This window comes from Thamnophis sirtalis, unplaced genomic scaffold, assembly GCF_051295495.1.
Source record: "Thamnophis sirtalis isolate CommonGarterSnake01/CBP01778 unplaced genomic scaffold, rThaSir2_p1.2 scaffold_1, whole genome shotgun sequence".
NCBI classification, from domain to species: Eukaryota; Metazoa; Chordata; class Lepidosauria; order Squamata; family Natricidae; genus Thamnophis; species Thamnophis sirtalis.
The window spans coordinates 134,443,040-134,466,261 of record NW_028261381.1 but is presented as its reverse complement, the minus strand read 5'-3'; the positions used below and the strand labels follow the sequence as shown (position 1 = coordinate 134,466,261).

At 39.2% G+C, this 23,222-nt stretch overlaps 1 protein-coding gene across 1 annotated transcript in view; it reads left to right on the top strand.

Annotated features, from left to right (window-relative positions):
• The first annotated feature begins 4,501 nt into the window (after positions 1–4,501).
• The window catches only part of GALC (galactosylceramidase), a 42,637-nt gene continuing 23,916 nt past the window's right edge, over positions 4,502–23,222 (top strand). The window contains exons 1-6 of the mRNA XM_087725189.1: positions 4,502–4,760; positions 6,375–6,443; positions 9,633–9,696; positions 10,648–10,761; positions 15,973–16,112; positions 19,245–19,283. Coding sequence (XP_087581315.1) covers positions 4,629–4,760; positions 6,375–6,443; positions 9,633–9,696; positions 10,648–10,761; positions 15,973–16,112; positions 19,245–19,283 — 558 coding nt within the window. The 5' untranslated portion in view covers positions 4,502–4,628. The remainder of the gene's footprint in view (positions 4,761–6,374; positions 6,444–9,632; positions 9,697–10,647; positions 10,762–15,972; positions 16,113–19,244; positions 19,284–23,222) is intronic.

The window sequence follows — 23,222 nt, the reverse complement described above, 5'->3', positions numbered from 1 at the left end:
TCCCACAATTCTTTCCAGAATTCAACTGTGGCCTGCTTTTCTGGTTTTTCACTTTTGGTGTCACCATTCACATTAAGACTTTGATAAAAACGCCGTTGGTCTGATCGAAATTGCTGATTTTGTTTATATTGGATGATTCGTGCCTCATATCTTTCAATTTTTCTAGCTGTTGCTGTTATCTGCTGTTTTACAATCTCTACAGCTTCATTGATGTTTCTTGTATCCAATCTATATCTTCTGATTAGCCGATCTATGATTTTGTTGTTTTTAAGCCGTTGCTCATGCATGTTCTTTAAGTTACTAGCATCTGCCCTTAATTTTTTGATTTTTTGTTCTAGACGGATTTTCCACTTTGGCTTTGATGCTTTTTCTGTTGTGTGACTAGGTACTTTAATTTTAATGCCTAGTTCATTAGTGACTATTACAGCTGCGCTGTACATTAACTGGTTTGTTTCCAAGATGGATTCCGGTTCAATTGTTGAAAACACTGCATTAACCATTTTCATGATAGGGGCCAAAATTTTCTTAGGCACAGTTTTTAGTGATGGTAAACGTTGCCTTTCCTCATTAAGCAGAAAATGCTCCATGATCTTATCCTTCAATTCTTTTTGTTTTTGAGTTAGTTCATCAGTTGGTTCAGTGATAACTGGTTCTAGTGGTGGTGATGTTATTTCCTCCCTGAGAGCTTCCTCTGGGAGTTCTACTATAGTGTCTTTAGTTGTGTCTTGAATATCAGTTATTTCCGCTTGTGATATTGTTTTTTGGGTTTTGCAATTTGCCTGAATTTCCTCATGTTCAACTTCACTAAACACTTTATTCCGTATAATAAATCGCCTTTGATCTGCTAGTCGTTGTTCACTAACATTTGAATCTGGATATTGTTGTTTCCATAATTCATACATTCGCTTTAAATATCCTCTTTTTTCTGGCTCTGAGTTGTAGTAACAGGCCATTATGTCACGGTTTTCATCTGCACTATATTTTTGTCGTTTTGTTGGCTAGTCCACTTGTAGCCCACTTGTCGACGGATGTCCAGGGACCCCAACATCCGCCGCGGCCCTTGTTAACCCGCGCGACGACCGATGCGGTATGGAATTCTTATTCGTTTTTTTCACCATATTGTATGGGTTGGCGGGGGTTTTTTTACGGGACCAGATGCCAACCTGATCCCAACCTTCCTCCTTTCTCATCCGGGCTTGGGACCGGCAACGGCAGAGTTATTATTATTATTATTATTATTATTATTATTATTATTATTATTATTTGAATGTTTCTGCTGTATACTAATACAATTACTGACATTATTTGTATTGTATACATCAATGTTTTCTTCTTACAGAAGAATCCCTTTTCTGGGATTTCTTCTATTTTTGTTCTGTCATTCCCTAAATATAACTCATCAGGATGCATTTTAAAATTCTTATCTCTTTCAAGTAATGACGGATTTCACGTTCCAGAGTGTAGTATTGTTGATACAGACCATAACATTTTTAATAACCCTTGGCTAGAAATTACAGACCAAGAATTAAGAGAATAATTGGTTTGTGCACATTTACAGATATTACACATGGAAAATGTATGCATTCTAATCATACAGGAGTCATTATTAGACACATACAGAACATAATTGACTCTGCATTAATTCTGGCATTTATGCAAGCCTGAATAACCTTGAGATTTAATCAGCAGGAAAACAAACTAAACCAAACCCACAAACAACAAAGCAGAAATCCAACAAAACCTCAAACCTCTAAAGATTCTATGATTAAGTGTTGGAGATTGAAAAGAAGGACAACCTGAAGATCCCAGCAAGCACTGAACTTGACAATGTAGTATATATTATTTCTCTGCTGTATGTATCACCCCAATGTGTGTTCTCAAGTGGATTTTACACTTACTTCCTGAATAATCTACCACCTGCTCTTTAGCCACCTAACTTGCTTTTTCAGCTCCCAGAGTTTGTACCTCAAGGAGTCATTGGTGAACCATAACCGAAATTAGAAGTGATTATGTGAATAGCCTTACCAAGTCTCCTATTTCAGGGCATCAACAGATTATTAGTGGAATTAACCACCACTAACCTGCACAAGTCTTCTTGAAGTCCAATTTGATTAATAGACCTTTTGGGAAGACTATTCTAATAGGTCCAGGGCTTCTACAGCGATGAGTTGTAACCACTACATAACCATAGCCAGATAATGGGTCATTTATCACAGGATGATCCCAATCATCAAACAGAATCAAATGTTAAACTTCTGTGATTTGTACTGTGTCTTGCTCAGGATAAGCTTAAAGTTATCATTGCTCTGAGATCTTCGGAGCTGTGCAAGGCAAACTAACTCAAAATGGTTGGTGACTCAGCACCATGAAGCTGAAAACATGATAATGAGATCTAAGTAGGTGCATCAATCTGAGTAAAGTACTTCTATTATAGTAAAATAGAGGTCTGTCAAATTTAGAAAGGAAATAATTTAGAGTTTGGGATTAAAGAGAGTTTAGAAACAGAACTACAGAAGCTAATAATCAGTGGGAATTGATCAAAGCGGAGACCATAGTAAGCATCTATTGTACATCCTGAAAAGGTTCCTGACCCTAAGCAAAACATTAAAGTCACAACACATCATCCTAAAAGAATCCAGACTATTCCTGCACACTGAAAGAAAAAAATGCATTCATAATACACTAGTTTAGTTAGGCACTACACACTTAAAATGCATTCTAATGAATATCTGAATTAAGATTCCTGTAAGTGCTTATAGATTGGTTATCTTATAATACTTCAATACCTGATATTTCAAAATCTTCTTTCCCTTTGGTGATGTGTTCAAGGCAACCAGTTTTCTGAAATTACTGTATGAGTTACTGACACTATATGTTTACTTTATTTATTATTAAAGTTCAATGCCACCCATCTCGCCAACGCGACTTGATGAATTGTACACACCTGTGCTGATGACTACACATCTGCATTAAAAAAACACCATACACCATAGGTGGATAAACTGGTCTAACATTGTTTACCTTAAAATATCCAAAATCATCCGCTTCTCAAAAAGAATTAACTTTCAATAAAAAGACTGAGCAGGGGTGGACCTTTCATTAAAGTTTCATACTACTGTTTCCCCTATGAAAAATAACATTTTTTGTGGATTTGTTCTAGTACAAATGTGGGGAAAAACACAGGGTTGAAGACTGTCCATGAGCAGCATAACCCTGGAATAGGACTACATTTGGTGGAGAGGGGGAAGGAGTGAGGGAGGAAGAGGGAGAGAAAAAGGGCAAAGAATTGTCCAAAGTGTGAAGGAAAGAACAAACACACAGAGGACGGACTCCACACTGTACGTTGTTCCACCCAAGGAAATAAAATCCTCCAGTGATTAGAGGGGTGCAACCAATTCAAAATAGAAAATTTTTATACAAAACTTTTGAATACAAAACTTTTTGCCAGACCAATTCTCGAACACAGCTCTTCTGCCTGGAATCCACACTGTACATCCGACATTAATACAATCTAGCGATCCAGAGGTATTTCACGAGAAGTGTACTCCACTCCCAATAGAATACCTTATGCCACCAGGCTTGACATTTGGGGCTTGGACGAGCATAGTACACAAAATTGTCTGCTATGTCCTACCTGTCAATGACTACTTCAGCTTTAACCGCAATAATACACGGGCAAGCAATAGATATAAACCCAAGGTAAACCGCTCCAAACTCGATTGCAGAAAATATGACTTCAGCAACAGAGTGGTCAATGCCTGGAATGCACTACCTCAGTGTTTTTCAACCACTGTGCCGTGGCACACTAGTGTGCCGTGACATAGTGTAAGGTGTGCCGTGGGAAAATTACCTTATATATAGTCAATATAGGCACAGAGTTAAATTTTTTTAACATTTTCTATTGGTGGTGTGCCTCGTGATTTTTTTCATGAAAAAAGTGTGCCTTTGCACAAAAAGGTTGAAAAACACTGCACTACCTGACTCGTTACGATCTCAAACCCCCGTAACTTTAACCTTAAACTGCCTACCGCCGAGGCGCCGACCTCACTCCTTTCCTAAGAGGTCCGTAAAGGGGGCGTGCATAAGCGCACCAGCGTGCCTATCATCCCTGTCCTCCTGTCCCCATTTATTCTACCCGTTTCCTGTGTTCATGTCCATAAATAAACAAACAGGTATTCATACTTATACCTGTTATCTCGTACATGTTTGACAAACTAAATGAATAAATGAAATTCCAGAAGTCACGCTTTTCCCACCGCAAGGTACATTAATCTTTCAATTCCTCAGGGGCGTTACAGTGCCGTTGGTGTATGCAGTGGCTAAAAATCGCAAGGCTACGCAAACCTTCTTCCTTAATACAAGGTTTAAAGTTTGACAGTCCCCGCATGTGACCTCGAGGCTACGTCATCGCCAAGGGTGGTGGCAAACAGAGCCGCCCCGCCCCTCAAAGACTTCGCTCCCTTTTCTTTCCGCGCCGCCTGGTCAAGTGATCGTGTGTCACATGACCGTGCTTGAGATCAGGAGTGCGGCTGTAGCCGCCTACAGCAGATTAACCTCGAGAGCAAGGATGCGGTCGGTTGGTTGTCCCTGGACTTCCTGAGCGCGGCGGTTCCTTCGACCTTCCAAGGATGCGGCTTTGGTCTTTGCTCTGGCTGCTGGGCTGCAGAGCGGCTGCTTGGCAGAGCGACGATTACTGGCTGGATGATGCCGTCGGGATGGGGCGGCAGTTCGATGGCATCGGAGCCGTTAGCGGCGGCGGGGTGGGTAAACTGAGACCTCTTGCGGGCTGGGAGCGGGTCGAACAATCTGCGGGTGGTGGTTGCACGGAATCGGAGAGAGGCTTTTCACAGCCTGACGGAAATCGTCCCAGAAAAGAACCTGCGAATCTGAGAACCCGGAGCTCGGGTCGCTTCCTAGTGGGGGCACCAAGATCGCCCCGTAGTTCCGTATCCTCTGGTTATCTTGGGGATGAAGTACTGTAGTAACCACGCCTAAGGCGAATAGAAAACACGTTCTGCACTCAGAGGCGTTTCCTGTTAAAAAAAATAAAGAGCTGAGCTGTCAAGTTTGATCAGATTCTTTTTACAGGAAATGTCTCTAAGGGGATCTGAGCGTGGTTATTATTTAATTTAGCTCGTATATTATATCTACATATTAACTCGATTTGTTGTTCATGTGTTAGATGCATACAATACTGTACATAGATAATAATAAGTAGCTTCCAGGGAAAGTTGCTGTAACTTGCATGGCATGTTTATATTTTATTTTTCCAATGAGTTTCCTTACAGAACTTATGATACCTAACAGCCAAATTTTATTGTACCAAATTGAGAAGCCATTTCATCAGGTAGGGGGTATAAAGAAACAAACATAATTGGGCAAGTATGTTGAACAATGTACTTAAAAGTAAGATATATTCTCCAGTTTTGTTCAGTGACTGCAGAAGAAAGAGAGAGAGAAATGAACAAACAAATGTATATTTTTGTTTAGAAGCTGGACTTGAATTTTTACCATTTGGATTTCAATGGATGAAGCTTTGTACACTGGTTTTCTAAAATAACTACATAGAGAAAAATGGTGTTTACAAATAAGAACTTGAAGGCAGGAGAAAGAGCCGAGGTGGCGCAGTGGTTAAATGCAGCACTGCAGGCTACTGCTAGATCAGCAGTTCAGCGGTTCAAATCTCACCGGCTCAGGGTTGACTCAGCCTTCCATCCTTCTGAGGTGGGTAAAATGAGGACCCAGATTGTTGGGGGCAATATGCTGACTCTCTGTAAACTGCTTAGAGAGGGCTGAAAGCCCTATGAAGCGGTATATAAGTCTACTGCTATTGCTATATAAGTGATTGGTGTCAAGAATGGACACGCATGGATATATTTCATTGTGAGCAGTAAAGTATAGGAAGATAATGGAAACTGATAAGACAAGTGGGGTAAAAATAAGATTTTATTCAGTAAAATAAAGGCACACTCAAGTTGAAACCTCACTTCTAATTATTTATTATTTCTTGGACAAATCCTTTTGGTTTTCTTTGACAAGAAATTGGAAGAAATTTTTATTGCCTTTTTTGGCTACCCCCCCCCGCCCCAAATTCCCTGTCAAATTTACAGATCTGGGATTTTCTGTTGATCACCATGTTTGATCCTATGTAGTATTTTGAGATCATGCATGGTTGGTTAGCTACTGCTATCTTTTAAATTCAGTATTTGCAGAGGACATGTAGAGGCTAGGAGAAGTTTTTAGGAAGATAATAGAAATAATGAAAGAACCATGGGAAAATGGGCATGAAAAATGATTATCTGATACTTCTGATCAGTAGTATCATTATGTATAAGTATTAATTCTAAACATTTTTCTTCCTAATTTTTTTCTAGGCTACCTCACGCCTTTTAGCGAATTACCCAGAGCCTTATCGATCTCAGATTTTAGATTATCTTTTTAAGGTAATTATTGCCTTATTGTATTGACTTAAGGTGGAACTTTCATTGTTTTCCTTAAACTTATTAACAAAAGAGGATGTGATGCAAACGAGAGTGGTGGAAAAATGAAAAAAAGTTTCATGTGTTCAGGTTCTTTCCTGTGCATTCAGTATTTCACCATGGTATTCATTTCTCTTCTTGATTGATATATGGAATATAATTGCAGCTACCTTTCTGCTACTTATTCACTCTGTTACTATGGCTTTTGGAATTAGTGCAAAGATGTAAGTTGTAATTATGGCTGAATGTAAGTATGTGTGTGCGCACACATGCATATACAGTGTGTATGTGTGTGTAGAGGGAGGGGGGATATCAATCAGTCTTGTAGCCCAGAATCTTAACCATCAAAATGATTCAGAGACCCAATAATGAATGAGAAGGATAAGAATTTGCTTATAAATCTGCTTATAAAACTATGTTTAAGCCTCAGAAATTATGCAAATTTACATTCTTGTATCTTTACATTAAATAATGCAAGTACATAATTTATATCGGTTTCCTTGTTTGTCCCCTTTATGTATATTGTCTTTTTTCTTAATCTTATGGTGTTTTTCTTGGAAGTTGCTTTAGAGCTACTGCTTGTTTTTCTCCAATAGTATTGGATTATTTACACATAGTCCTCGCTTACCGACCACAGTTCGGTGACTGTTTGAAGTTACAATGGTTCTGAACAAGTGGTACGACTGGTCTTCGAAGTCAACATATCACCCATGTGGTTACATGATTGTGATCTGGGCACTTGGCAACTGACTCACACTTAATGGCAGTTACAATGGCCCTCAGTGTCAAGTGAACAGCATTTGCAATCTTTCTTGCTGGCTTCCCACATGTAAAGTTAAATCTCTCCCACTCATCAGAAACCACCACCCCCCACGCCCCAAATTACTCATATGGTGCTATGGGCACCCATGCAATTTTAACCCTTCCTTTCAGATTAATTCCAGTTCATGATGATTGGAGAGGAGAGATTCTGCCCTTGGCCCCATGAGGTCCCACATGATTCAGTACTTTCTCCTCAGACCGCCCCATTGGATTTGGTAGAGAGGGCATGTTGCAGGTCTCATTGGCTATGTTTAGCAGGACCCAGGAGACATCCATCTCTGCTGTGGCGCCTGTTTTATGGAATATCTTTCCCCTGGAAACTAGTTTAGCTCCATCCTTTTGTTAAGGCCCTCAAGATCTAGTTATGTTAGGATGCCTGGAGCTCCCAAAGGGTACTGGAGACTTGCTAAGAGGCTCTTTTGTTGTGGTTGCCATTTTCATTCCCTTCATTGTCTATGGTTGTGTAAGAAGAGCCGAGGTGGTGCAGTGGTTAGGGTGCAGTACTGCAGGCCACTTCAGCTGACTATTATCTGCAGTTTAGCGGTTCTAATCTCACCAGCTCAAGGTTGACTCAGCCTTCCATCCTTCCGAGGTGGGTGAAATGAGGACCCAGACTGTGGGGGCTATATGCTGACTCTGTAAACCGCTTAGAGAGGGCTGAAAGCCCTATGAAGAGGTATATAAATCTAACTGCTATTGCTATTGCTACCTTTGTTTTTTATGATATTAATGTAAAATTATTATAGTTGTTTTATCTCATTGTTGTGTGCCACTCAGAGTCACTTTTGGTGAGATGGCTATATAAATTAGATAAATAAATAAATAAACAAATAAAATAAAAATAAAATGTATCTTCCCGTAGCCAGCAGTAGCTACCTATCTGCCTGCCATCTCGTGGGCTTAATGACCCACAATTCTTACCTAACGACATCAGGGACCCCCATTGCTAAGACACATGGTCACATTATGTTGTGCATTACAACCACATTGGTTAGCAATCAGAATTCCAGTCCCAATCACTTGACTGTCATTAAGCAGGGACTAACTATGGAAAAATCAAATGTAGTCTGTTTAATTTTCTGAGGTAATCCAGAAAGAAAATGTGAATAGAAGCAGAGATTGGATTCAGATTGTACTTAAACCAGTGATAGAAAGCCTTTTGGCTTGGCATATCAAAATTTTTGAAAATGCCTATCTCTACTTTGCTGGCATGTATTTCTGTCTGTCTGTCTGTCTGTCTGTTTCTCCCTCTCTATCTCTCTGTCTCTCTGTCTCTGTCTCTGTCTCTCCCTGTCTCTCCCTGTCTCTGTCTCTCTCTGCCTCTCTCTGTCTCTCTGTCTCTGTCTCTGTCTCTCTCTCTCTCTCTCTCTCTCTCTCTCTCTCTCTCTCTCTCTCTCTCTCTCTCTCTCTCTCTCTCTCTCACACACACACACACACACACACACACACACACACACACACAATAAACATTTCTCTATCTTCCTCCCATCTAACCCACTCTAAACAGCGGCATTCAGCAACAGTGCCAATGCTAAAACTGAAATAAATCCACAGACCTTGTCTTCAGTCCTGGTGCCACTGCTATCAGTCACTCAAAGTTGAGGGTCTGGAGGTGGTGGAAGAGTATGACTCTCTGGCACAACTTCTAGAGAGCACAGGAGAGCGCACCCATTCTTGTGTGACCTCTTCAGTCTTCAGACTGTAGGGTTTTCAGAAAGTCTTTGACTTTTGCAAAAGGATGGGGCATGCTTTTGAGAACAGTTGATGTTGAATGTTGGTAAACACTGGTGTGTTCACCAAAATACCGTGGCATGTAACTGTTCTAAACCATAGAATATTGACATACCATAGTCGTGAGCTACAGAAATCCAGGCAATATCTTAGAAGACAGCAAAATTATAAATGCTAACTCTTTGCTTCCATGTAATAGTCTTATCGAGTTTGCAGTTGAAATATGGACTTGGGTATATGTAAGTCATAGTTAGATCTTAGCATTCCATGTGAATTCATTCACTGGAATGATGTGTGAATCCTACTTAATGGGTTGATATGCCTGGCTGAACCATCTGAAACTAAAAATGAATGAAATGTTTTAAGAAAGTTGACTCTGATGAAAAAGAAAGAAGGGAGAGAGGGAGGGAGGGAGGAAGGAAGGAAAGCCAATGTAATGAGTGTGAGTATGTGTGTGTGGGAAAATTGTGTGATTATTCTTTTTAGAATCATGAGTTCAAGTTAATTAGGAGAAAACTTATTAAAACAGATGTGATAACAGTGGAATGTTGTTTACCAAACAGAAACATTAACACTTCTTTCTCATTCTCTTGTTTCAAGCCAAATTTTGGTGCCTCCTTACAGATCCTCAAAGTAGAGATTGGTGGAGATGCACAGTCTACAGGTATTTGAATTTGAGTTTTGCAGGAAAGATTTATAGCATCTGTAAATGGGATCCCTTGGGGTAATAGTGCTGATATTTGTTGTTATGCAAATGAATGGTTTATTTATAACCCTCTCCCGCATTCCTTTCTTGCATATATTCTAGAAGGCATGCATGTAAATCCTGTAATAGCCCAATATGTGCTAGGTTAATATTGGATAATGTATTGATAGGTCCTTAATTCTAAGTGAAACTTGCAAACCTGCTCACTTAAGTTTTGCACCCTCCATATAAGAGTTTATTAACTTCACTAATTGAACAAAATAAGGCCACTATCTCTGTTAAAAAAGCAAGTAAATCTGGTGCCACCTATTAGAATTGTGAGGTTGCTTCCTATATTACAAGTTTATTTCAGGCACTTAGAAAGTGGAAAAACAAGTTTAGGATGTGGTAAAGCAATTTTATCAAAGAGACTTTGTATTTGCCAATGTAGATAATTGAAGAACTACTTAAACATCCTGATGGTTGCCCATCAGGATGTATAACTGCCCATAGTGGTGATTGTTTACCTAAGAAAACTCTAAATCCATTCTGAAATTTGGTATCATGCTTACAGTTGTTCCATTTTTAAAGTTTCATTTTGAAACGTATGTCTAAAATATAGGAGTGACTGTTCTTGGCACATAATAGCTTTCTACTGAGCAAAAGCTTTGTAATCTGTTATTGCTAGCTAGTCATGCAATTATGTTTTTAAAATGAAGGTTATAAAGGTGAATGTGATGTAGACAGATACCTGTATTAGTGCTTCTGCCCTTGACATTATCTTGTGGGCTAAAATGGAATAATGTTTTCATATTCAGTTTCATTACAAAGATGTACTTTCATAAGTTATTGGGAAATACGCTGGAGTAAAAATAGTTGAAGGTCTTGCATTAATGAAATACAAAGATGATTTTTATTTTCCATTCCCAGATGGCACGGAACCCTCCCACATGCATTATGAAAATGATGAAAATTATTTACGTGGCTATGAATGGTGGCTGATGAAAGAAGCTAAAAAGAGAAATCCTTTCATTAAATTGATTGGTAAGAATTGCAGGCCTTTGCGATATGATGCTTTGGTACCTTGATTGTATAATTTGAAATCAGCTTGATGATTCATTTTTAATTATCATCTCTTAATGCCAAGTGAGATATCCAGTTTATGTTATCAATAATTTTATTTTGTACTCACCTGGATTTCAGACTAAGCCAAATTCCTAGTTTCTGTCTTTGCATCCTGGCTGGAAAAGCGTAGGAACAAAAACAGGTTAAAAAAAGGTTGAGGCTTTCATCACATGCTTGCAGCAATCGTCTTACATTTCAGGACCTAGCCTCTTCTATTTCCTGTTCCTGGTTGGGAAATAAACCCTGTACGGGAACATAGGGACATTATTTGGAACGGAGAAGTAGCCATAAGCACAGATCTTGTTCTCTTGGCCATTAAGCTGGTTCAAAATAAAGTGTGACTATGGCAGTAGCAATCTGCAGCACCACATTCTGAAATAAAAGTGTTCTCTAGAAGTTGAAATTCCCTATTCTTCTGAAAGCCATATTATACCCATGTTGCAATTCATCCCGAACCCTGTGATTTGTTGGAGGATCTGCTGATTAGATTGCATACCCTACACAATGTTTCTTGACATACATGGAAGACCTGGACTGCACGTTTTTACTGGTTTTTGGACCTTAGCAAAAAGTCTAGCTTTGTGTTGCTTTGTATGTAAAACAGATAGTCCTTGCTTAATATATTCCTTGTTAGTCCTTGTAGTCCTTGTTAAACATATTCTTAACATATTCAGAATTATACACTAAATGAATGATACTTATGTCTGACCTTTGAAGTTATAGCCATTTCAGAGTCAACATTCAGGTACTTAGTCTCCCACCTGCATTTATGATCATGGAATGCCCTCCATCTTTCTTCTATTTCTTTGACTGACCTATGCTCCACCACCCTTGCCACCCGGCAATCACTGCCCCTGCCGCCCTGCAGCATTTGCTTCACTGCCTTTGCTGCCCTTTGCTCCACCATTCTTGCTGCCCCAGCTGAACTTTGCTGTCTTCTTCTTCTTCCTGTTGCTGATGAGGGACTGCTGGCAGTGTGACATCATCTTTCTAAGGTCATGTGTAGCCCTCTGAGATCTTGCAAGGCTTCTAAGACACCTGCAATCTTGGCATGGGTAGTGGAGTGCAGGATGGCCTAAAGAGCAGAAATAGAGAAGAGAAGTGAATGGGAAAGTTGAAGTGGAGGCAAGCCCAGCAGGGAAGAAGAAGCCTGAGGTTCTACAGTTGCATGGTACTGGCTTAACAAGCACAACCGGGGCAACTGAAACTGCTAAGCAGTGCGGTCATGTGATGTTTCACCTAACAACTGCATTGCTTAGCAGCAGAAATTCTGGTCCCAAACAGGGTTCTTAAGCAAGGACTGCCTGTAAGTAAGGAGATCCTGTGTGGACTTGCTCCAGTTGGGGTTCTTCTCTTTGGCCTTCAGGTACTTCAGCCTGCCTCTGATATCTCCTTAGGCATTGTGACTCAGTCCACTGACACAGTAGAGCCAAGCTTGGCTCATTATTCATCACTTATCCCTTCCCAAATCAAAACAAGTAATTGGAGAAGGCAGTAAGCCAGAATATGCTTTCTAGGGAATCAATCCTATTGCATCAGATTGGAATTTGCCTCTGATCAGATCTCTCCCCAGTCATTGTAAAGCTTAGAATGAAGGAGTCTACACTTTTTTTTAAAGTGATACTTGCTGATGGGTAATAGTAGAAGGTTTATTAATTAAGTAACCCTACAACATTAAAAAGTGTAGTCTGAGCCTGTTTTCTGGGAGTAAGTCCGAAGTGTGCTGTTGTGGATTGAATTTTTATTACTTTATTATCACTTTAGATTAATAATATCATCTACTTCTTCCTTGGCAACAGCACTAGGTTTTTCAGACTAGGCTTCCCTTTAAAGGCAGATGGGCAAAATAAAAATTAATAAAGTAAAATAAAAATGAACTGGAATCAGTGATAATTGTGCTTCCAAGGTCTTGCTGCATTTGTGAGAATACTGTCAGCAGCACTGTGGCAAACCCTGTCACAATTTCATATGTGTGTTCGCCATAATGCACATAGAAAATGCACATACTTAGTCTGGTATCATGAAATCACAACCCTCCTTTCATCAGCTTGATTCTCTTAGGCTCCCTTGCCTGAAGATGCTTGTACTTCCAAATGATTTGGGGGAGAACAATTCTCTTTTAATAACATAAAAGGACCTTAATGTTGAATGACCCTAATGTTGAAGTAGTTGTTAGAACTTTGTGTGCTTTGAAAAAGATTGAGAAGTGCTTGAGACTTTGCACACTGCTTTTCTTCCTTGTTTTAAAACAACCAAGTCTTTTTTCTGTCTTCTGGGAAAGCTTAAATAAAGATATTGTTGCTTTAGGATTTACTTTAATCCTTAAAGCACCATCTCTTTTTCAAGATTGTGGAGGAGCCTGGAAAAAAAAGTGCTTTTGTTAGTAACAATACTCCTTTAATTACATTTATTGTTATACCTCCTAAAGGTTTTTTTTTTAATTTAAGTTTGTATTTTGAAAGTAGTGGTATTAAAAATAAAAATGGTCTGCTTTTCAGGTAAATATGATTAATGAAGCTGATAGTATGTGAGAACAACTAATTTGGAGTACTAATCCTTGTTTAAAAACCATTTGTTCATCAAACTTCAATTACGAAGGAAGTGAACAAATGGTACTTGAAGTTATAGCAGTTGCAGCACCCTGCTCTAATGTGACTAAAATTTGGGTGCTCGGCAGCTCCAATAATTTCATAAAGCACTTTCAACTCCCCACACTCGCCATCCCCCATCTCTGCCCTTTGGGCTGTCCTGCACTCTGCTGCCCTGCACTCCACCACCCCTGTTGTCCTGCCACTGTGCCTTTCATTTCCTTGCTGTTCCCACCATCTTGCTTATATATTGCCTAACTCCTCTGCAGCACCTCCCATCCCAGCTGCCCCTCACCATTTTCTTCCTCCTGCTGCTTATGAGGGGTGCTTGTTGGAGGGGCAGTGGAGTGCAAGTGGCCGAAAGGTGGGGAGGGAGTTAAGTTGCACTCTGTGATCCTAAATGTGGGTGAACTACCAGGTGCCCATTTTTTGTCAAATGACTGTGGGGTGGTGCAATGAATGTAACTTCGAGGATCATTCGTCTGTAATTTTGAACACTTACTGAACAAATGGCCATTAAAAAAACACCACTTGTATAACCCCTACAAACAAAAGCTTTTTTTGGAAAACACTATAATATATAAAAATGGGAGTCCTGAAATTAAAAAAATGAAGAAATAATATACATACATAGATATGCCAGTCTTAAATACACTCAGCTTGGAATCCAAGAAGTTAAAACTGTCTACCCACAACAAGTAATCATCTAACAAAAAAAAATATTTTCAATAACTACATCATTGAATTACATCCACCCGGAGTCCTCCGGAATTGGGCGGCCTATAAATTTATTAAACATTAAACATATTAAACAAACATCCGGCATCAACTGAATTAACTTTTATTACTGTTGTTATGCTCTCTGTTCATATCCTTCTCCCTATCCTCTTGCATTTCCCTCTGATTTACTCAGAAGGATCCTCTGTTTCTCAGGCAGATCTCTGAAGACTTATTAGCAGTAGCTGTTCTGCTGGCAAATAGATGCTACTCTATGCAATCTACTGATTCTTTTCTTAAATCAATTGTTTTCATCACCAGTCTTTTGCTTATTACTTCTATGTGTCTGATCCCACACTTCAGCTATGTCACTTACCACCTGACACCTCTTATTCTTTCTCTGTTTCTAGCTCATCTTCATTTTCCTGACTTCTAATCAACTCATTGGCCAAGGGGCATATGAGAGAAATGAGGAACCACAAAGTAGGTGGGGCCTCATAGACATTTTGTGTTTGTTTGTTTATAGAATTTATAAAGGTAAAGATAAAAGTTCCCCCGCACATTTGTGCTAATTGTTTCTGGCTCATCTCCATTTCTAAGTTGAAGAGCCAGTTGCCCGAAGAAGTCTCTGTGGTCATGTGGCCGGCATGACTAAATGCACTATTACCTTCCCACCAAAGTGATTCCTATTTTTCTACTTGCATTTTTATGTGCTTTCGAACTGCTAGGTTGGCAGAAGCTGGGACAAGTAATGGGAGCTCATTCCATATGTGGTGCTAGGGATTCAAGCCGCTGAACTGCCGACCTTCTGATCAACAAGGTCAATATCTTAGCCACTGAGCCACCATGTCCCAATTCAAGGCTTCCCAATTCAAAAATTATTCTATACTGTATACACACACACATGCACGCATACACACAAAGACAAAAGGAAACAATTAACAGAAGGTGATAGTGATACAGAAGAATCAAAATGCTCCCATGTGGACAAAACCTCTCTAAAGGACCCCGCCATTCGAATTATTACAGGACCTGGGAGAAACAATGGTTTTCAGAGGTTTTATAAATAAGATAAAGGAAGGGATAATGTTTAAAACAATAGCGTGCCTTTCAGAGGTGGTATTCAGTAGGTTCTGTCCAGTTCTGGAGAACTGGTAGCAGAAATTTTGAGTAGTTCAGAGAACCAGTAAATACCACTTCTGACTGGCCCCGCCCCCATCTATTCTCTGCCTCCTGAGTCCCAGCTGATTGGGAGGAAATGGAGATTTTGCAGTAACCTTCTCCTGGAATGGAGTGGGAATGGAGATTTTACAGTATCCTCCTGTCACACCCTCCAAGCCACGCCCACCAAGCCACACCACGCCCACCAAGCAACACCACACCCACCAAGCAACACCCACAGAACCGGAGTAAAACAATTTGAATCCCACCACTGATGCCTTTTTATGAAGCAATTTTCACAACATGGCAGTTTTCAACAAATGTAATCAGGGCTCTTCAGCTTGTTTTTAATTCTGTTAACTGTTTTATCCAGCTTTTGCTAGCAGTTATTTTTATCACTCATTTTTCCATTTCAGTGAATTATCCTGTTATTAATAATGCAAACCATAACACTGGTATTTGTAGAAAAAGGAAGTAAAAATGTATAGACTATGATTATTGTAGGCGTCCTAGAACATGTGAACAAATTAATTTCTATAACTCTGACCATTTAGTACTTTTCACCCTACATTATGGACAGTAAAAAAAACATTTCAGTTTTGTGAATTTGATGTGTTAAGTATAATTTTCCTTTATGTTTGTGTTTTTTATGCTCTCCTTGCAGGCTTGCCCTGGGCTTTTCCAGGATGGATTGGGAGGGGTGAGAATTGGCCTTATGATTACCCAGATGTTACAGCATATTATATTATCTCCTGGATTATAGGTGCTAAAAAATATCATGATTTGGACATTGACTACATTGGGGTTAGTAGAGGAGGTTTTTTTGTCACATTATGTTTTTTGTTAAAAATTAAATGCAACTTGTACCATATGGCTTATAATGTAGGTATGTTTACCAAGTGTTTTTTGAAAATTTCCCTTCTTTCTGCATTAAGCAAGTCATTTGTGGGCGATTTGGTCAAAAGACATAATTGGGATGGTAAAATAAAAGTTAATATAAAAGGCAATTGAACTAGTAACGTGAATTTGGAGTTATGCTAACATGCATTTCATCCATAAGTAAAAAATAGTTTAGCTTACTATTTGGACTGATTGCCGGAAAGAATCTGCATGCCACTAAGGCATGTTCTTTCTTAAATGCTTAGAATTATGTAGATTATATGCAGTGGATTGATTCAAAGTAGCTTTTTGTAAAAGTTCACAAATGCTTATTTGTTTCTTTATTATTAAATTTATATTCTGCCCATCTCACTAAATGAAGCAACTCTGGGCTTTTCAGTTTGTTTACATAGAGACTGGATTTAAAACATACCATTTTTCCAAGTGGAGATGGCCAGATAACCCATGTTCTCCTGTTAAAACCGTAGTACAATATTTGCCCATTCTAATAGGTTAGATAAGATGGGCGCACTCCAAGATGGGCACCTCCTTTAAATATTATTACGTGATGGGACTTTGGAGTCCTTCCTTCACTCCAGCCCTCTAGAATAGCTTTTCATCTAGATTCAAGGGACCCCTACCCTTTCAGCAATCAATCAGAATAGAACAGGGACCTTGGAGGTCTTATAGTCCAAACCCCTGCTCAAGCAGGAGACCCTATAGCATTTCAGATAGGAGACTGTCCAGTCTTTTCTTAAAAACCTCCAATGATGAAGTACCCACAGCTTCTGAAGATAAGCTGTTCCACTGATTTATTGTTCTGCTTGGCTAGGGTGGGGTTGAGCTGGGAGAATGTTTGTTTCATCTGGCACCTGAGGAGTAGGCTATTCTTTGAGGGGGGGTCTCTCTGCGCTCGCTTGTTTTCTTGCACACGTTTCATTACCCAAACTATCACTGATGATGTTACCTAGTTTAGGTAATGAAACATCTGCAAGAAAACAAGCAAGCTCAGAGAGCACCAAGGACCCCTGATGTCAACCCTCCGCTACAAATATTTTCCTTTATTAGGGTATTCTTTTTTTAAAGTTAGGTTTCATGGATTGTCGTGAGCAACCTAGAGTAATTGCATGAGATCGGTCTCAACATTAATCCTGTAAAAACATACCTACCTACCTACCCACCGTATTTTTCAGAGTATAAGATGTACCTTTTTCCCACAAAAAAGAGACTGAAAATCTGAGTGAGTCTCATACACTGAATACAGCATTTTTTTGCCTCCTGAAATCCTGTCCCCTTCATCAAAATGGGTGTGCATGGCAGTCGTGGGTTCCGGATCCCGGTGCAACAGGCCGGGCGTCCATCACATGCACAGCATGCACACAGTGCACACATTCATACTTATCACCATTGACATTCTGCAATGTTCCAACTGCTCAGCGGAGCATTGCGCAGGAGCCGTACAGTCCGTGCACGGAAGTCCCAATTGGCTCAAATGCAGGTAAAGACTGCAGGTGGGCGGGTGGGCCCTCAAGCACCGTACTGGAACAGTACCTGGTGCTCCCAGCAGGCACTGGTACACTTGTACCGGAGTGTACCGGTTGTATCCCACCACTGGTGCATAGTCTTTAGAAAATGAGTGAAAAACAGGCTGTTTTTTGCTTAATTTTGCCCCCCCCCCAGCTGCCAGGAGCACTCTGAAAGTCTCCTAAAGGCTATCATGCCCTTTTTTTTTAAAAAAAAAAGACAAAACCGGGCCCATTTTTGTGAAAAACGGGGCATTTTTTGCTTGTTTTGCACCCCCCCCAAGAGCATTTTATAGCCTCCTAAAAGCTATTCATGTCATTTAAAAAAAAAATGGGCCCATTTTTGTGAAAAACTGTGCGTTTTTGGGAGGTCTGCAGAGTGCAAAACCTCTTTTTTTTAAAAAATTGCCTCTTCAAAATCTTGGTGCGTCTTATATTCCAATGTGTCTTATACTACAAAAAATACGGTAGATATGTACATAATTTAGATACATGGCATAAGCTTGAAACTCGTCTAAATTTGTTCATTATATGGTAACCTTGGATTTTGTGTAATATCTGAAAATGAGTCTTTGAATTAGAGAAAAGTGCCTCTGGATATATAATAGGCTGGAAGGCTATCCACTAATTATTTGCCCATCATAAAAGATTTTTAAAAATGCAAGATTATAGTCGCTCACAAGACTTTTCTTTGGAGCTAGACAATGTGTTAGAGACTCTAATGTAGAATTTAATTTGACATTTTTGTAGACAACGTGTCCTTGTTTCTGAGACTTTATCAAGGTCAGTGATGATGTAGCATGAGTGTCTATGGCAACAGACAGTTTTGATTTTTATTTTAAGCTTGAGTCCCTGATTTTATATCCCAGAGAAGAATATCTATATAACATTCAAAAATCAGTGTTTAAAAAAGATCCAATATTAATAAAGCAATATCAATTATTTTCTAGGAAACAAGTAACTCAGCATGCTTTAGAGTAGTCATTTATATTTTGGAAAATAGTAAAAAGACATGTTAAACAAAAATATAATATTTTTGTCAGGAATATTCTGGCAGAATATTCCTGATTAAAAAAACAAAACATTTTCTCTCACTGAAACAGGGCTTCACTGCTAAACTTAAAGAGTACATATTTTAATATGTTGTGAATGACCTAGGGAATTATTGTCTGACGTTGGTGACCTTAAGAAGTAGGGATTTTAACTCTAAGCATTCCCAAGCAAGATGCTGTCTGAAGAATTCTGGGAGTTAAAAGTCCACTTCTCTTAAAGTTCTCAGGGTTGAGAAACATTGACCGAGTCATGTAGATTTTAAAGGAACCCTGTGGCTGAGATATTCAATTGTTCCATTTATGCTTCATTCTCTAATTATTAGGGTTCCAATTCAAGTTATTGTGCTTTGGGGTTGGGAACTGGATTTAGTGGCATTTTCTTGTAATTCAGGTTTGAGTCTTGATGGCAGTTTAATTTTATTACTAGTTTTTAAGCAACGTTATAACACTTTTAAACTTTTTTCCCTTTTTTCCCCTTGAAGATTTGGAATGAACGAGCTTTTAACAGCAAATATATCAAGGTATGTCAACTACTATCCTTCACTTGTTTAACCAAGTAGGAATCTTGATCTTGCTTTAACATGGAACAAAATTATGCAGCAGAGCAAGAATGTGGGGTTACTTTACTTCAGGTAAACAACTAATAACCATTTGCATGACTTTTTTAAAAAAATATTTTCTTTTAATACAAACATTTCATCATTCATTAAACAGTGTCATCTGGATACAATTTTTTTGTGTCATAATAGTTAAAGCTTACCGTATATATATTCTTATTTTAATACTTAACATATCAATTTTTGTAACATTTCTTGTAACCATTTGCATGACTTGATGTGTACTAAAAATATGCTTGCATTTGTTGCCTATCTGCTTTACATTTGCATGCTCTCTTATTCACTATTAACATCTTAACATCTGAGCTATTTTGTGCTAACCATATAATACAGACTGGATGTTGAAAGTAAAATGTAATGCTGTTCATTTTGTGTGACATTTGAGCTGAAATATTCTCAATTTGAGGGCCTTTACTAGTTAGTGTCTGCTCATTATCTTAATGGTTCAAAAGGTAGCATTCTGATCCCAAGTTGTTTAGGATCTTGACTACCATAGCTAGAAACATGACCTAGGCATAGTAGCTAACTAGCAGCCAGTGCAGGAACTTACCCATCTTAGTTACTATACTAAACAGCTGCAGTTTGTTGACCAAGTATAAGAACAGTTTTATACTTGATACCTTGGAATTATCTATGGATGCGGCTGTGCATTCATAAACAATTATAGCTTGGTTGTCCCTCTCCAGAAAAAGCATTTAGGTCAGGTGTGTCAAACACATGTCGTCATGGCAGTGTCATGTGATATAAGGATACTTTTTTCCCCTTTGCTAAACTGGGCATGGGTGAGGGCAGCGTGTGATGCATCTGGGAGTTTGACAGCCCTGATCTAGGTGGTATATTATCTAAGTTGCAGGGTTAGGGTTAGAGTTAGCATTAGGGTTCCGCAGGTACTACTGCCGGTTTGCTTGTGTGCGTGCTTCGCATGCACACGCTTGATGTGAGCTGCACGTGCATATGCAGTGCAATTAAAATTGTTCTGTGCATGTGCAGAACTGAAAAACAAGATGGCACCACCGGGGAACCGATTCAGGGTGTGGCAGGCCTGGGTCACTGCCGGTTCCAGCGATCCAGGCCGCCAAACAGCAACCAGTTTGGCCAAACTGTTAGGGACCCACCATTGCTTAGCCATGGCTAGAGCTTGGGCCTTTAGTGACTGATGAATCTAGGGACTTTTACCTAGAATCTAAAAAAGAAGGCATAATACTTATTTCTTTATAATATTCATGTATTACATAATTGATTGCTTAATTTAAAGGATGTTACAGAACTTAATCTAGAAAAAATGATTAGGTTTTAAAAGAAGTATTTCCTACTTTGATTACCGGAAGATACAATTTCTGTTTTATAACACTTGAACATTTAAAGATGTCTGTTAGTTTCTATTATGGAATTTATTATTTGCTTTTGAAAATATACAGTTTAGTGTACATATCTAAATAACTAGGGTTCATCAGGTTTTGGCTAATTTAGATAAGGTTTACTGCTGATTTAAAAATTAAGGAAGGGTATGGATAATATAAAAGAGATGAATATTTGATGCCAAGCGACTAGACCTGAAGGCTATATGCACTTGCCTAATTCCTAAGGGGAGATCTCTGTGAGTTGAAATGTGTGGGAAAGATTTGCTGTTTAATTTTTTAGTAATTGCAGCTGGCCCAGAGTGTGGCAGCAGATGTGTACAATGGCATTTAATAGGTCACTTTTGTTGAACGAGCTATGCTGGTTGCCATTTGCTTTACGAATGCAATTTAAGGTGCTTGTTGTGATATAAATATTTCTTTCATGAGCTCATATTTTGTTAAAACTCAGGTTTAAAAAACTTCTTGTAGGACCCATCACAGGTTACATCTACAATTGAAAATAAATTATTCTTTCTCCTTTTATTTTAGAACAATTTTTCATTGGAGTCAAGGCAGACCTACATTGCCCAAAGCTATTCAAGTGGCTTTGGTGTACATTTGCAACTTATATTTTTATATAAATATTTATATTTCTATATGCAGGTAGTCCTCACTTACCGTCCACTTGTTCAGCTGCCGTTTGAAGTTACAGTGGTGATGTACAGTGGTACTTATGACCAGTCCTCAAAGTTCTGGCTGGCACCCAATCCCCTTGGTAATAGGATCACAATCCAGGGGCTTGTCAGTCAACTCATACTTATAATGGTTGCAGTGTCCTGTGATCATGTGATCACAGTTGTAACCTTCACTACAAGTTTTCCATTTCCTGGACAGAGTTGATTCACAGTCTGGGTAGGTCCTCCTGGATTTATGCTTGTGGAGCAGTTGGCAGCTGTGGCTATGGAGCAGTGGTGGGTTCCAGATCCCATTCCAACCGTTATGGTAGGAACGGGCCCAGCGTTGTCCACATGGACACACACATGCAGTGCGCGCATGCGTCTTATCATCCAGTTGCGCCTCTGCGACAATCCAGATGCTCTGCGTAGCGTCGCACAGGCGCTGTATGCACTTTGTGTGTAAGTGCCGAAGACTTTAAAGACAGGTAAGGAACTCAGGCGGGCTGGACCTCCGGAGCACAATAACAGAACGGTAACCGGTGCTCTAAGCAGGTTACGGTACGCCTGTACCGGGGCGTACCGCCTGCAACCCACCACTGCTACGGGAGACCCTGGACATTAGTGCCATAGATGAAACAGCATCCCTCCAAATTATCTCAATTTCATTTTTTTTAAAAAGGCTTGTTTGTCATAGGAAAATAAATAACATATATCAACAGTCCACCAGTAATTCATGTATTTATTTGTATCCCAACTTTATTATTTTTAGAAATAACAAATTTATCCTTTCAGTATTATACATGATCAGATCTTTACAATTTTGCACCTGGACCAAAAAAAAGATATTTTAATAGTTTCTGGACACTGATGTAACCCCACCAAGTAGATCGGACCAAGCTTCAACTGTACAGGAAAGTTTTTATTGAGAAAAAACTATAATAACAAAATCTTCTAAGTGTGATTGGGCTATGCCTTCTCCCTTGTTAATTTCTATGTGAATTATGGAGGTGTGTATCTAAGCCACTTATACATAGAGCTAGTCCTTGCTTCCTGATCACTCATTCAATGATGTTCAACTTTGCAAGGGTACAGAAAAATGAGACATTACTGGTCCTTAAAGTTGTGGGCATCTCTGCAGTCCCAATTCAGCTGTTTGGCAACCAGAATGCATTTTATAATGTTCCTAAGTTACATGATCATCATTTGTGGCCTTCACAGCCAGCTTCCAACAAGCAAAGTCAATGGGAAAGCCAGAAGGAAGTCACAAGTAACCTTCACATGACATCACATTTAACGACCTGTGGTGATTCACATAATGACTGCAGCCAGAACTGACATTGTAATTTGGTGCAGTCACATGACATTGTGGTTAAAGAACTGCTCTGCTTACAACAGAGTTGCCAGTGGCTAATTTCCCCATTGTAGTTGGTAAGTGAGGACTACCTGTATTTCTGCCAGTTTTAAATTTAAGCCATGTATTTCTCCTTGTTGCTTTAGTAATGGATCTAGTGTATCTCTCTCAAGGTCACCTTCCTGACTCTGTACATCTGGGGATGTAGCCAAGGGAACAGACTTAATTCCCTGCTGAGCCTTCCTCCCAACTAGGACAGTTGCTCTCCAACAGGGATTTGTAACAAGACTTTTTTTTTGTTGAGGCAGAGTCTTAGCAGTCATCCCTTGCTCTAGCCTATACAGTCTATGAAAAAACATTGTCTTCCTAAAATGGGAATTTATTAGATAGAAAGTAAAATAAGTTTAATATTTCTGGGAAATGTCTGTGTAGAACACTGTTAATAATTTAGTTTATCTTTTAATTTAAAACAAGG